Raw genomic sequence first — 14,424 nt, 5'->3', positions numbered from 1 at the left:
CAAAGATGTGTCCTCTTTGAAATAAAGTACTTACTGGAGACTTAGAATCCAGACCACTTGAATAAGACAGGACTCTTATTCCACCTTTGCTGTATGTAAGACCCTAGCTCTGTAATCATACAAGGCATAGAACTTAGAACCACTGAACATCATCTCCCTGTATCAGCTGGAGTCTTTGGACTGACTTTATGCAACTGACTCTAGGTGCCTCCCATCTCCTTCCCTTCTTCTGAAACTGAGGAATGCCACTTTCCTCATCACAGACTTGTCCAACTGAGTTTTTCTGTGAAGGTTAATTTAGTGGTAGAGATTCAAGGCAGGTCAAAGGCACAGGAGTACAGAGTGGTGCCTTTGCTGAAGAAAGGGCATAGCTCTTTGTGGAATTTTGGCAGGATGACCCCATCTCATCTGTAGGTTGTAATGATTAGCACAACCTTTCAGGTCCCTATGCTGGAAGAAATCAGGTTACTAATAATTTTTATGAGAATTGAAGTAATGTAATGACAGAATGCTCCTGCTCTGTGTCTTAAATCTGTTCTGTAAGCTTTATTGATGTTCTTCAAATTACCATTTATGTTCTTGCAGATTCCCAGTGCACGTTGCCATTAAACCAGTGCCTACCATCAGCAATGTGGCATTGCTCCATTTTAAAACTGATTCTTAAAAATGTTCAGTAAATAAGTCCATCCTTTTTTTTGTTTGTTTTTTTGTTTTTTTTGTTTTGTTTTGTTTTGTTTTGTTTGAGACTGGGTTTCACTCTTGTTGCCCAGGCTGGGGTGCAGTGGTGTGCTATCTTGGCTCACTTGCAACCTCTGCCTCACGGGTTCAAGTGATTCTCCTGCCTCAGCCTTCCAAGTAGCTGGGACTATAGGCGCATACTACCATACCCACCTAATTTTGTCTTTTTAGCAGAGATGGGGCTTCTCCATGTTGGTCAGGCTGGTCTCAAACTCCTGACCTCAGGTGATCCACCCACCTCGGCTTCCATATGCAGTTCTTTCTTTTGCTTTCCTGACTTTTCCATAGCTGCTTTTAGCCATAGTGTCAGAACTACAAAATATTAGAGTGTTGAAATTCAAAATTTAGAACCCATGGGATCATGGGGCCACTGGAGCTGGAAAGGGCATTGGAGATCATCATTCCCATACTTTATCATTTGTTGATAGCAGGAATCCAGTGCTCACTCTTTATCATTTCTTGATAGCAGGAATCCAATGCTCATGGGTCACAAACTGCAAGTTGTTGCACACAGGAACTTGCCTACCCACTCCTCTCACTTCTGTTTACCATTCTTGCTACATGCAAGAGTAGACCGTCTTGAGAACATTCTTCAGTAAGCCCTTAAATTATTTTTACTTCTTTACCCCTCTTCCCGAGATTCACAGTGGTTTTCAGAAATCCCTAAGCTGATTTTCATATTCTCTAGAAAGAATTTGTTTCTTGAGTGAACCTGCTGCAAAGACAAAAGTCTCTCTCATCTTTCTCTATTTTAATACTGTATTTAGCCCGATGTCAGCTTCTGTGCATTTGGCCTGGACAACTGGTCTCTGATATATTGCCTCATGTTGAAAGCTGCATTAATTATTCTTTAATGCACTTGTGAAATAGTCTCAATTATTTGCTTTTTTTCTGTAAAATTTGTGTCTTATGGATAACTTTCTAAAATAATCACATCAAGCATTTTACATTATGCCTTACATTAACGATTTCCTTGAGAAGTAAAAGGAAGAAAATACCTGTGAATCTTCTACAAATCTCTTCTCATTGCTGTGCAGTAAAGTTCCTCCTTGTATCCAGTGACTCAAACCCAATGCTGTCTAGGCCCAAGGCAAGGAACCAGGCAGAGTAATTAGGGACAAATGCCTGCACATCCCTCCAGTGTTACAGGAAGTGGATCATGAAGCAGGTCACACCAGACCATGTTAACTGATAATCTTTGAAATTTTTCATCTGAAATAGTTTCAGACAAAGATCAAGATTATGATCCTCTTGTTTGTCAAAGAGAAATAAAGAAAAGAGTTTTTCACCTAGTAATTTAGGAAGGGATTCAGTGTTTGCCAGTGGGGTGCTGTTATATGTGAAACAATTAGCTCAAGGGAGAGGGGACTTTTCACATGTGCCAATTTCCATGGTATAAATAATTGTACTGTGACCAATTTCAGGCTACCAACATGATAAGAGGCTCTCAAAATTCCTGAAAATTTAGCCATCAGCTCTCTGAGCTAGAACTAGCCAGCTCCTGGACAACTGTAATTCAGGGTAATGTAGATTGCTCTTGGGAAAGATACATAGATTAGGCATTCAGTATCTGTCTTGAATTCTTCACGTTCCCCTAAAAGAGATGGAAATGAAAATAAACTTCAGGAGGAATATTTTCTATTTTTAATACATGGAACAAAATGGAGTTTATCTTTGATTTTATATTCACAGAAGTGCCCTTTTTCACTAGCAGAGAATAGCTGTTGTCTTCGCTACTACAGTTTTCCATGGGTTATAGAATATTTCCTTTTTATAATTTATTAATATAATTGAAAGTCTTTTAAAAGGTCTTTAAATTTTGCTTCCTCCTTTTTGAAATAAATGTTTTCAGGGAAAATGTTCTCTTCTGGCTTGACTTAGTTGAGAGCTTTAAGATGAAGCAAAGTTACATAGAACCCAGTTTATGTAATCTGCTTTCTTTCTCATTTAAGTTTTCAGACTCAATTCCAACTCATTTCAGGTTTTGTTTTTAAGTCTATAACAAAGGGTTATTTTTTTCTTGACTCATATAAATATATCCTGTGAATAGTGTTGTCTGCAGCAGCATTTTTCACTCAAGATAAGCTCTGCTTTTTCTTCCTAGATAATGTGCTATGATGTGAAATGGAAAAGATGGTTACCTGTCAAGGAATGAGTTCATCAGTAACTTGTAATGAATCTGAAAATGTGTATTAGGTATTTGTAAAAGTTATCTGAGTTGACTGGCAAGTTGAAGAAGTTACATATAACTGCTTCAATACACACCATTTAATCATAAAGATCATTCTACCCTGCTTTTAGTAATTTTTTTTACACCATAAAATGAAAGGTTATAGTTCTGTACTAGTTGTCATATAAATATTTGGTTTTAAATATATTGACTTTAGCATTAGGAGAAATACCTAATGTAGATGGTAAGTTGATGGGTGCAGCAAACCACCATGGCACGTGTATACCTATGTAACAAACCTGCATGTTCTGCACATGCACCCCAGAATTTAAAGTATTTATATATATATGTATATATATACACACACACATATATATATACACATATATACACACATATACACATATATACACACATATATATACACACACACATATATATACACACATATATACACACATATACACATATATACACACATATATATACACACACACACACATATATATATATATATATATATATATATACACACACACACACACATGTGTATAGACTTGACTGTCAGTATGGGATATTGAAATGCAATGTTAAATTACCAGCTCTGCCACTTACCTTCTCTGATTTTCAGTTTTTTTACCCATAAGAGTTCTTTTCCATACAAGGAACCTTTGTTTTAAACACGCCAATTTTTTTGTTTAAGTCAAATTGGAGTACTAGACGGAAAGGGGGCAGTCCCACCTACAAATTTTTAAACTGTAAGCAGAACTCCTGATAGAAATATAGTGCAGATCACAAATGCAAGTCATATATGTAATTTTATGTTTTCTTAAGCTACATCAAAAGGTAAAGACAGGTAAAATTAATTTTAGTAATAAATTTATTGAACATAATATTTCAAAAATGTTATTTGAGCATGTAATCAGTATAAACATACTGAGATCATTTACATTCTTTTCACACAAAGTATTTGAATTCTAGTATGTATTTTACACTTATGGCATGTCTCAACTTGGACTAGCCACCTTTCAAGGGCTCGACCTAATGCTTAATGGCTACCATATTGGACAGCACAACTCTACAACGCTATAGAATAGCTTTAATGCTGATCTTACAGTATAAATATCAAATTTACATGTTCATAGAAAATGATTTGAGTTTTCCAATAACTTTACCTCCCAATTATTCATACTTTTAGTCCCAATCTTACTGATAGTAGCTGAACCCAAATAACTTGTATTTTCCCCATTTGATTCCGAAAGGCTCTTCAGAAGTTCTGTAGAAAAATGAGGACCCCTGTAGACATAAATGTTATCTTTTCACTTATTAAAACACCCAATTTTAAGCAGAGAATACTGTATACATATGGCACTTATTAAAATCAGAGAAGGCTCGGTGGGACAGAATTATACACATAAGCATTTCTGTTACTGTTCTGTAAATCCTTCACACCTGATCTTAAAGAATCAGTTTTACTTAAATTAAAATAAGGCAAAAGCTTTTCATAGAAACTTAAGTGTGAAAGCCCCCGCTTTGAACATGAAATAATTAGATTTAAGTCTGTTGGCTTCGCCTGTGGAATTTTGCACCCTCCATTTGCAGTCTGAACATATAAACAGATCATCTGCACTTCGTATCTGGGTAGCTGTGGGACTTCTCTGACCTTGACCTTGGGAAGACTGTAGCTTGCCAACCCCGCCACAGGAGATCTAGAGTCCATTTCTCAGGCGCAACCATTCATTGTTTCCTGCTGGACATTCTGAGTGCCAAGGAGAGCTCTTCCACCCTCTAAACTGGGTAATAGAGAGAGGTGTGGCTGTGGTGGCAGTGGGAAGTCCCTCCCTCTGAATATGCCATCCCTGAGCAGTGGAGGCAGAGAGCCTTTTCAACCAACGTGTCCCCAGACCAGCACCAGAAAACCTTGTTGAGTCTATTCAGGATTGATGGCTGATGAGGTTCTGAGGAAATCTTTCTGGAATTTGTCTCCCCTGAACCAGCCCGCCCCAAACAGTGCCCTCCCTCTCTAGTTCTGGAGTCCCTGGGGTTGTGTCATGTTGCCTCCGGTCTGAGCTTTCTGGATGGTATACAGAGAAAGCTTTTGCTCCTGACTTCTCACTCACTTTAATTGATTTGTTTACCTTCCATTATTTTCCACTGACCGGCACAAATACTACTTTCATCAAGCTGACTCCACTTCAGCTTATTAATCATAATAAGTTATGATGCAGTGATTGGATTAGTAAAATACTTCTCTCAGAATCAGGCAGCAGATATTAAAAAATTTCTAGGTTTTAATCATTATGGGTACATAATAGGTATGTATATTTATGGGGTACATGTAATGTTTTGATATAGGCATACAAGGGGTAGTAATCACGTCCGGGTAATTGGGGTATCCATCTCCCCTATCATTTCATTGTGTTAGGAACATTCCAATTCCACTCTTTTAGTTATTTTAAAACTTACAATAAATTATTGTTGACTATAGTCACCCTGTTGTGCTAGCTATCAAAACTAGATCTTATCCTAACTATATTTTTGCACTCATTAACCATCCCCACTCCCCCAACCCCCATTCCAAGCTGCTAGTAACCATCATTCTACTCTGTATCTCCGTGAGTTCAATTGTTTTAATTTTTAGCTCTCACAAATGAGTGAGAATGTGGTTATTTGTTTTTCTGTGCCTGGCTTATTTCACATAACATAATGTCATCCAGTTCCATCCATGTTTTTGCAAATGCAAAGATGTCACTCTGTTTTGTGGCTGAATAATATTTCATTGGGTATATACCACATTTTCTCTATCCATTCATCCATTAATGGACACTAAGGTTGATTCCAAATCTTAGTTATTGTGAATAGTGCTGCAGTAAATATGGGAATGCAGATAGCTCTTTAATATACTGATTGCCTTTCTTTTGAGTATACCCAGCAGTGGGATTGCTAGATAATAAGGTGGTACTATTTTTAGTTTTTTGAGGCAACTCCACACTGTTCTCCATAGTTGTCATATTAATTTACACTTCCACCAGCAGTGTGCAAAGGTTCCCTTTTCTTTATACCCGTGCCACCATTCGTTATTACCTGTCCTTTGGATAAAAACCATTTTAACTGGGGTGAGATGATGTCACATGGTAGTTTTGATTTGCATTTCTCTGATGATTAATGATGTTGAGCACCTTTTCATATACTTGTTTGCCATTCTTGTGTCTTCTTTTGAGAAATGTCTATTCAGACCATTTGCCCATTTTACAAAGGGATTATTTCACTTTTTCCTATTGAGTTGTGTGAGCTCCTTATATATTCTAGTTATTAATCCCTTGTCAGATGGGTAGTTTGCAAATATTTCTCCCCATGCTGTAGGTTGTCTCTTCACATCGTTGACTATTTCCTTTGCTCTCCAGAAGATTTTTAACTTAATGTGATCCCATTTGTCCATTTGCCTTGGTAAGGCAGCAGCTTTAAATCTAGGGATCATGGGCCACTTCTTTCTCTGTCCTCCCCTGTGCATACTGCAACTCCTCTGCCCCAACCCATTGATGTGTGATTGTATTTGTGTATAAAAACATTTATACACAGCTTTCATCTTATTTTTCATGTCCGTGATCCCGAAAAGATGAACCATTGGATTCTCGCTCTGCCCCATGTCCTTCCACTGCAAAGTTTTCCATACCTCATAGAATCCCTGCACCACTATAGCTAGTGGTCCAGGCAGGCAGCTGCTGCTGCTGCTCCTCCTCCTCCTCCTCCTGTTTCTCCTTCACCTCCTCTTCCTCTTGCCTCCTTAGAATCTGGTGAGAATCTGGTGGTCCTTTCTTTTACTTATGCCCCATCCCTCTATTTGACCTCTGAATTAACCACTGTAATGCCTTACTTGTACTATTTTACCACTAAGTAGCACAAGTAAGTAAGTTGCAAATGTTTTAGTTTTTTGTTTTTTTTTTTTTGGCTCATTTATCTTGAATGACTCTGGTTCCTTCTCTTAATTTTCAAAGTATTTTCTTCAACATGAAAAATGTACTTAGATGATTAGGGGTATGGTGAGGGTGTTGTGAAATCAATCAAATAATAGGATGTTGCAACTTTACATAATTAGATGTCATTTTTCCTTTACCCTGATCTTTCCTCAGCCTCTAACCTTAACCCCAGTCCGTCTATTTACAGACTCCAGTTACTGAAAACAATGGGTCTCCTTTTGGCTCCCAGAATGAATTATTCTCAGAGCCTTGTTTCCTTCTTGATAAAACAGAAATCTTAACACCTAGCTTAGGTGTGGCTTTAGGATTAAATGACTTAATGTTTGGAATTCATCACCTTACAGAGAACTTGGAGAATAGTGAGTTTTCCATGCTTTTTAAAAGGGAGCCCTTCCAACATTCTGTTGTAGTCTGATTGCCTCTGGTGACATCAGTTTTCTCCAAGTGGTCCACTGTTCCTGTCTAGATGCTTCATTACAGTTGAGCCCACAGCAGGCCACATTCACTTGGTTGAGGGGTAGTTTGGAACAGAGATGGAGAGAGGAGCTGAGCACCAAACAGTGTGGGGCAGGAAGAGCAGGGACTTTGGTATCAAACAAATGCCGGCACAGATCCTCTCTCTACTAATTATTACTTAGCTCTGTGTTCAAAAAGACTCAGCCTTCTCATCTATAAATATGGGGGTAATAATACCCACTTACATGGATGAGTGCCAGAGTATATAAAAGCACTACTGTAATGACTGGTACTTACTAACTGTGCAACCCATGTTAATTCCTTTCCCTGTGATATGTTCCTTCCCCTCTTAAGAAAACATTTCAGTTGTCTGATGATGGTGCAGGTCTCTAGACCATTCCTTTCCCTCCAGAGTTGGGCTCATGGACCATTTGAATCTTAAGATCCTGGGGCCTCGTTCTTATCTGAAAAATGCAGCTGCATCACCACCAGTAGGGGGTCTTACATTTGAAAGCCACATCAGACCTGAAGCAGGTGTTTGGCTTTGGTGGATCTTAGGAAATATTTCCAGTACCTTGTTTCTGAGGTCTAGATGCAAGAATCAATGTATCCTTTTGGAGTAAATCTGCCTCTCTTTCTGGGAAGGCTTGAGAAGCTCAGATTCTCAGAAAAGGAGGGAAAGGCGCGACATGAAGTTACATGGCTTTATCTCACGAGTACCAGACTTCTGAAGTGTTCAATGAAAAGCAAAAATGCCACCATAACAATCAAGGCCAGATGAAATTCCTCATCTCAATAAGTTGATGAAGTGTTAAAATTCCCCTGGATTCAGTTATTACCAGAAGATTATTGATTAAATGCACAGCCAGTTGAAACTCGAGACCTTTATGCACAGCCAGATCCCACACTTTGGGTTTAGTTTAGTTAGAACCTGGAGATGTGGAAAATGAGGACTAGCTACCAGGCCAGCAGGTTTCTCCCCCAGTTACTCCTCTATCCAGGAGGCCCCAGGCCTTAGCCAGCAGGGAGATGAACCACCTTTTTAGTTCTTCCCAGAACCACATCCTCTGAGGCTAACAGCTTTCGTGACACCTTCAATTCCTGCCAGCAATGAGTGGGTCATTTCTGGGAATGCTGCTTTGGGGGTGGCTGTCAGGATCCCTAAGTGGCACCCACTTTGTGTCCACAGGAGGTATGGGTTTTATTGGCTGTGATGCCAAAGAGGTCCTTACCTGCAGGGACCAGCAGCCAACCAAGCTTCCTTGGAATGTTTTCCAGTCCTGGAGAGAAAGGCTGCAGTTGAGTCTCCATAACTCTACCCACTTCTGAGGTGCTTCTTTGTCTCAAGTGTTTCCTGTGCCTGGGACAGAGACCACACAGCCATTTCATAGATGTCACATGCTGTCAGGTGTGGCCCAGATAGTCACCTCAGCGTCCAAGATTTTATGAACTTGGCTTTCAGGAAGGCCACATGATGTACAGGTAATGAGCTTGGCCTCTAGAGCCAGACTTCTGCATTTGAATCCTGGCTTGGCTGCTTGCTAGGGCACATACCCTTCAAGAATATTTTCTTCTCCATACCTGTTTCCTCATCTGTAAAATGGGGATAATAATAGTACTTGGCCTCAAAGCTGTTGTGAGGATAAAGTGCTTAGCACACAGTAAGCAGTTGGTAAGTGTTAATTGATGTAATTACTATGTATTATGTGGGTAGGTTGGCCTGATGGTGATTTGCAAATTAAGAAAGGGTTTCAAGCTTCTCCCTAAACAGCCATCCTTGATATTTTCTCCCTTTTCTTTCTTTTTTTTAAGTATCTACTCTTTTTATCTTTTCCTTTGCTCACCCACCAATCACCTGCCTGAGATGAAAGAATGTGCAGTTGGAATCAGAAACCAAGGGTTTTGGCCTAACTCTTACTGCCTTGTGAGCTTAAACAAGTCACTGAACTTCTGAGCAGAAGTGGAGAATTTGGGGTGACTTAGGGCTGCCAGGTATCTCGTAATGCTGGAGTAACTGTGCATCCTGCTACCCTGGGATAATGAAACGGCACACATTGGGACTAGCTGGTGATTCTCAACTGGAAGCTAAGACTTACCTGATTCTATCTGTGAATCAAAGAGCAGGTGATTTTTACCTTTTCTCCCTCCTTCCCTCCCTTACAGGAAGATGTGTAGTAGGAAAAGCACCCGAGTAGGAATCAGGAGACTTGAGTTCTATTAAGTGAGGTACTTACTATGTGTACAGTACCCAGCACAGAGTAAGAGCCAAAAGGATCGAATTTCTGTACTGCTTGATTCCACTGTATTGGGCAGCCCAGGGGGTTCATTCCCATTGTACTCAAAATGCCCCTGTGTTACTGGAGATGTGTAGTGAGCAGGGCTGTACTATTTTATACAGTAGTCCTGGCTTGACCCACCCCATTCCCTGGTGACCTCTGTTTCTCAGCTTCCAGTGTGTAAAATTAAAATAAGGAGCTAAAATAAGCTACTAAATGTACTTTAGGTTTCTTAGAGCTTAAACATAATACAAAGGCATATACTTAGATACACACTTTCTCCTATCACCAGGTTCACTTTCGTCATAGTACTTGATGCTGCCTTTTCAGATTTTGCTTGTCTTTTTTTTTTTTTTTTTTTTTTTACATATTCGTTGTTTCCAATACCCACCCCTTGCTGCTTGACCCCACTTCCAGAGCCCCAGAAAGTAAGCTGCGTGAATTAGAGACCTTATCTGTGTGTTGGTCATTGGTGCTAGAAACATTTTAGGTGCTTAATAAATACACACATATGCACACGGGCATGTATAACTCTGCATGTAATGTAGCCACTTAATTTGTCTACAAACACTTAGTTGGTTGATTATTCTTCCCCTTACCTACTCCCCACAAGAAAATATATACCACATTTTGTTAGGAAATTAAATGAACGGAATTAAGAATGGTTATACTGGCTGTCTTAAAACTTAACCAAAGTAGCAGTGCCGGGGTTCTCACTTTGTGCATGCACATAGTGTCAAGGGGCAGTAACTCGTGAAATCAGAGGAAGCCCGCAGATTTTTGGGCTGAGGACTCTTGACCATGATGATGATGTGCCACATATCTGCAGTGTAAGTTGGAATCCACTTTTTTCTGTTTATATACGTAATGGAGATGGTTGGCAGGAAGCAAACCATAACCCTTGGAATTCTGCTCACACATGCTATTGAAATTTCATATTACTTTTATTATTTGGCCACAAAAATGGACATAATCCTTGTTGGCTTTAACACACCTACTAGTACTGCTTTCGCTATCCATCTTGCAAAATGTAAGACAAGGCCAGGCTTAAATTAAAATCCTCGGCTTCTTATCTCTTTCCCACAGGAAAGCAAATCTGTGTTGAAAACCGTAAAATTAAGAGGAGAGCAAGGATAGCATAATTTAGCAAAAATTCATGGCACCAGATTCTGAGCTATATGACTGGAGGGATAGGTCAGACATTAAGAAGATGCTGCCTGCTAATGCAAGTTCCTTAAGGTGGTGCTCTGGTAAAAAAGAATATATCCAGAAGATTTCCACAGTGTTTACTCTTTATAAGTACCCTAAGAAAATATCTTTGTAGATTGTTTGGCAATTATGCTTATTTATGAGACTTTTAAAATGAAACTGAAAGCCATTATTCTAAAGTACATTTGAAATCTATTCATTTTAACATTAGGGTGTTGAGATTTGTGTTTCCATTTTAAAAAGAGTTTGTAATAACCTCTTCCTATCCTCACATCTACCCACCCCCACTTCTAGCATTCTAAATTCCATGTATTTAAGAGGCTTATTCTGTTATTTGGAAAACTGCATCATTAACACTTGAAAAGCATTAAAAGATTTGTTTAACCTTTTACACATTTATATGCATAGATGTTTGTGCTGAGGTGTGTAGAGAAAAATTGTGTGGCTTTGATAATGGCACTCTATTTAATATATGCCAAGAGCTATATGAGCTATGCAAGTTTTGCCATTAAAGAAGAGCTGATAATTATAAAATAGGGAAAATCTTGTATGGAAATTATATCATTTTCCAAAAAGTGTGATTTTTTTTCGTTTGCTTTTTTTTCCCCCTGTAAGTTTCTTTTGGATGGAGGTTGTAATGATAGGGTATAGGAAGAATTACTAGGGTAATTATTTCTAATTTTTCTGAGGGGAGTCCTCATTGGAGCCACATATTTTTATGCCTAATTTGTAAAAAATATTAAGTTCAAAATTAGTGTATGTCATAGGTAAAGCCACCATACACAAGTGTGTTTTGGGGGCCTTCTTAACCATTCAGATATGGACTTACATTTTAAGCACTTCACATTGTGCAGCTTTAGGCACTTCCTCAAATTTTTAAAAAATATGAATATTTGCTTCAGGAGAAAACTGATTCCACATGCATTTTAGTCAGTAATATAGTAAGATCTTACTAATTCAAACTAATTATGATGAAGACATGTCTGAACTAGTGAATTGAGCATAATGATGTGCTCAATTTCTCTTAAATTCATGTTACCCATTACTATAGTGTTTTTAAGTAGAGATTTTCCTGCAACTGCTTTAATTATTAGATTAGTTTAAAATCAGAAACAAACACCTTTAACAGGTATATAATTGTGTTGAGTCCCTTTTTCTTTGGTGAAGGGGTTATTGAGTCTCTTTAAAATGATCCCCCTAGAGAAGTTGTTAATGGGTATAAAAATACAGTTAGATAGAAGGAGTAAGTTGTAGTATGTACAGTAGAGAAATTGTAGCTAACAATAGATTATTTAATAGCTAGAAGGGAAGAATTTTAACGTTCACAACACAAAGGAAAGATAATGTTTGAGGTGATGGATATCCCAGTTATCCTAATTTGATCATTCTACCTTTTATACAGGTATCAGAATATCACATATACCACAAAATTTCTACAGCTATGCCATATCAATAAAAAATAAATAATAAATAAGTGATTTTACTAATTAGGTTAAACCTACTTAAGTCTTCTTTGTATTTTTTAATTACTTAGTAAGCACTTTTGGGTTGGGGGGAAACAACCTTTGTAACCAAAGTAATCACAGGTTTCAAATTGATGAAGTCCAATTAGATAACTTGAATTAAAAAGCGTGACTGTTGACTTCCAAATTAAATAATAAAATGTTTGTAAACAAATATAAGACATATAAAGTGTGTTAAAATATACAATTTTAACAATTAAAAATATTATTAAAGCAGTATTTCCGCTGGTCACGGTGGCTCATGCCTGTAATCCCAGCACTTTGGGAGGCCAAAGTGGGCGGATCACAAAGTCGGGAGTTCAAAACCAGCCTGGCCAACATAGTGAAACCCTGTCTTTACTAAAAATACAAAAAAAATTAGCTGAGTGTGGTGGCGGGTGCTTGTAGTCCCAGCTACTTGGGAGGCTGAGGCAGGAGAATCACTTGAACCTGGAAGGTGGAGGTTGCAGTGAGCCAAGATCGCACCACTGCACGCACTCCCGCCTGGGCGACACAGTGAAACTCCATCTCAAAAAAAAAAAAAAAAAAAAAAAAAAGGCAGTGTTTCATATTATGCAGTTCAACTCAAGATTGGAAATTACTTTTTATCAATTAATATTTATGGAAACTAGAGAAGCAGAAGATGAACTGAGGAGGGCCAAAGCATAATGGCTAGTCATGTTTGATTGACAAAGCTATAAAACTTGAAAGAATGGTGTAACATGGTTCTTAAAGATGTACAACCATATAATTATGAACTTTATAAGCTGAGGGGATATCAGTATAGGAAATTTATATTTATTGGGTTTAAAAATTTATCCTTCGAATTGGCAATATTTATTCATTTATTTGCTCATTGGACAGTTTTTTACTTTTTGTGCCAGACATATGTAATGAATACAAATGTTGTAAAACATTCATAAATTTTGCTTTAATTCACTCTTTATTGACTTAACCTGAGGATATAATCTAAAAGTGTAAATATATATGTACAGAAATTCATGCCATCTGGAAGAGTAGTGATCAACCTAAATCTCTGAAGAGGCACTGGTGAAATAACTGATAACTCATGAATATCAGTGACATATTCATATATTTGAGAAGTATTTACCATGGAAAAATTCAGAAAAATTCTAAAAGAGACATTTCCACTTGTCCAGGTTATGTCGATGACTGGTTACTGCTGCTGTGTGAGATTTTTTCTTTGGGAGAAAAGACGAGCTGGGCATCCATATTAACTATTGACCTTGTGGTTACTTTGCAGTCAAATAAAGTGCCCGTGGTGCAGCCATCCCATGCGGTCCATCCTCTCACCCCCCTCATCACTTACAGTGACGAGCACTTTTCTCCAGGATCACACCCGTCACACATCCCATCAGATGTCAACTCCAAACAAGGTGAGAGTCCCTGTCTTTCCAGGCCTTTTTTTTTTGCCAAATGAAGAGCCAAGCCTCGTCAGCCTGAGTGACCCTCCAGATGCCGGTGCTCCGTGTCACTGGGTAGATCAGAATATGTTTTTACAAGACAAGAGTAATTCATTTGATAGCAATTCTTTGGAAACACGCAAGAATCTGTTACATTTATTATGCATTATTAAAAAGCAGAAGAAAAGCATAGCAGGGCCACTAGTGACAGCTCTGAAAATCTTTCATTCACAATGTAAACCAATAGATTGTGCAAATATACTAAAAATTCAGTACTCTACAATATTCATTTATTTCAGCATGTACAAGATGTTGATGCTGGTAATTTTAAAATAGGAATGGGGAAAGTAGGAGATTTTTACTTCAGATGTTATTCTTTTGAATCTCTTTTGGTTATTCCACTATATCCCTATGGTGCTTCATCTTTTGTTATTTACCAGCACTAGGTTACATATTCTAAATAGTCATTGATGTATAAAACCTCTATTTAAAGTCCAAGAATCATGAATCTTATTTTATGCCTCTGCATTAATATTTGCTTCTACTTTGTTTATAGAAAAAATATACAAGAGGTCTGAAAAATTAAAACATCCTGTTTCTGCCCGATGTGTATGGGTACGAGTTGGGAGTAGGACAGAGAGCTCTGGTGTACCAAGCCTTCTGGTCCCATCA

At 38.1% G+C, this 14,424-nt stretch overlaps 1 protein-coding gene across 4 annotated transcripts in view; it reads left to right on the top strand.

The window, feature by feature from the left end:
• The window catches only part of LEF1 (lymphoid enhancer binding factor 1), a 120,816-nt gene that overhangs the window by 66,548 nt on the left and 39,844 nt on the right, over window positions 1-14,424 (top strand). For all 4 annotated transcript variants that reach the window (XM_003257732.4, XM_003257733.4, XM_030819197.1 and 1 more), the window contains exon 4: window positions 13,593-13,725. In XM_003257732.4, coding sequence (XP_003257780.1) covers window positions 13,593-13,725 — 133 coding nt within the window. The remainder of the gene's footprint in view (window positions 1-13,592; window positions 13,726-14,424) is intronic.

The sequence above is a fragment of the Nomascus leucogenys genome, chromosome 9, assembly GCF_006542625.1.
Source record: "Nomascus leucogenys isolate Asia chromosome 9, Asia_NLE_v1, whole genome shotgun sequence".
In the NCBI taxonomy this organism is placed as follows: Eukaryota; Metazoa; Chordata; class Mammalia; order Primates; family Hylobatidae; genus Nomascus; species Nomascus leucogenys.
The sequence above is the reverse complement of the archived record's forward strand: the minus strand, read 5'-3'. Positions and strand labels throughout refer to the sequence as shown.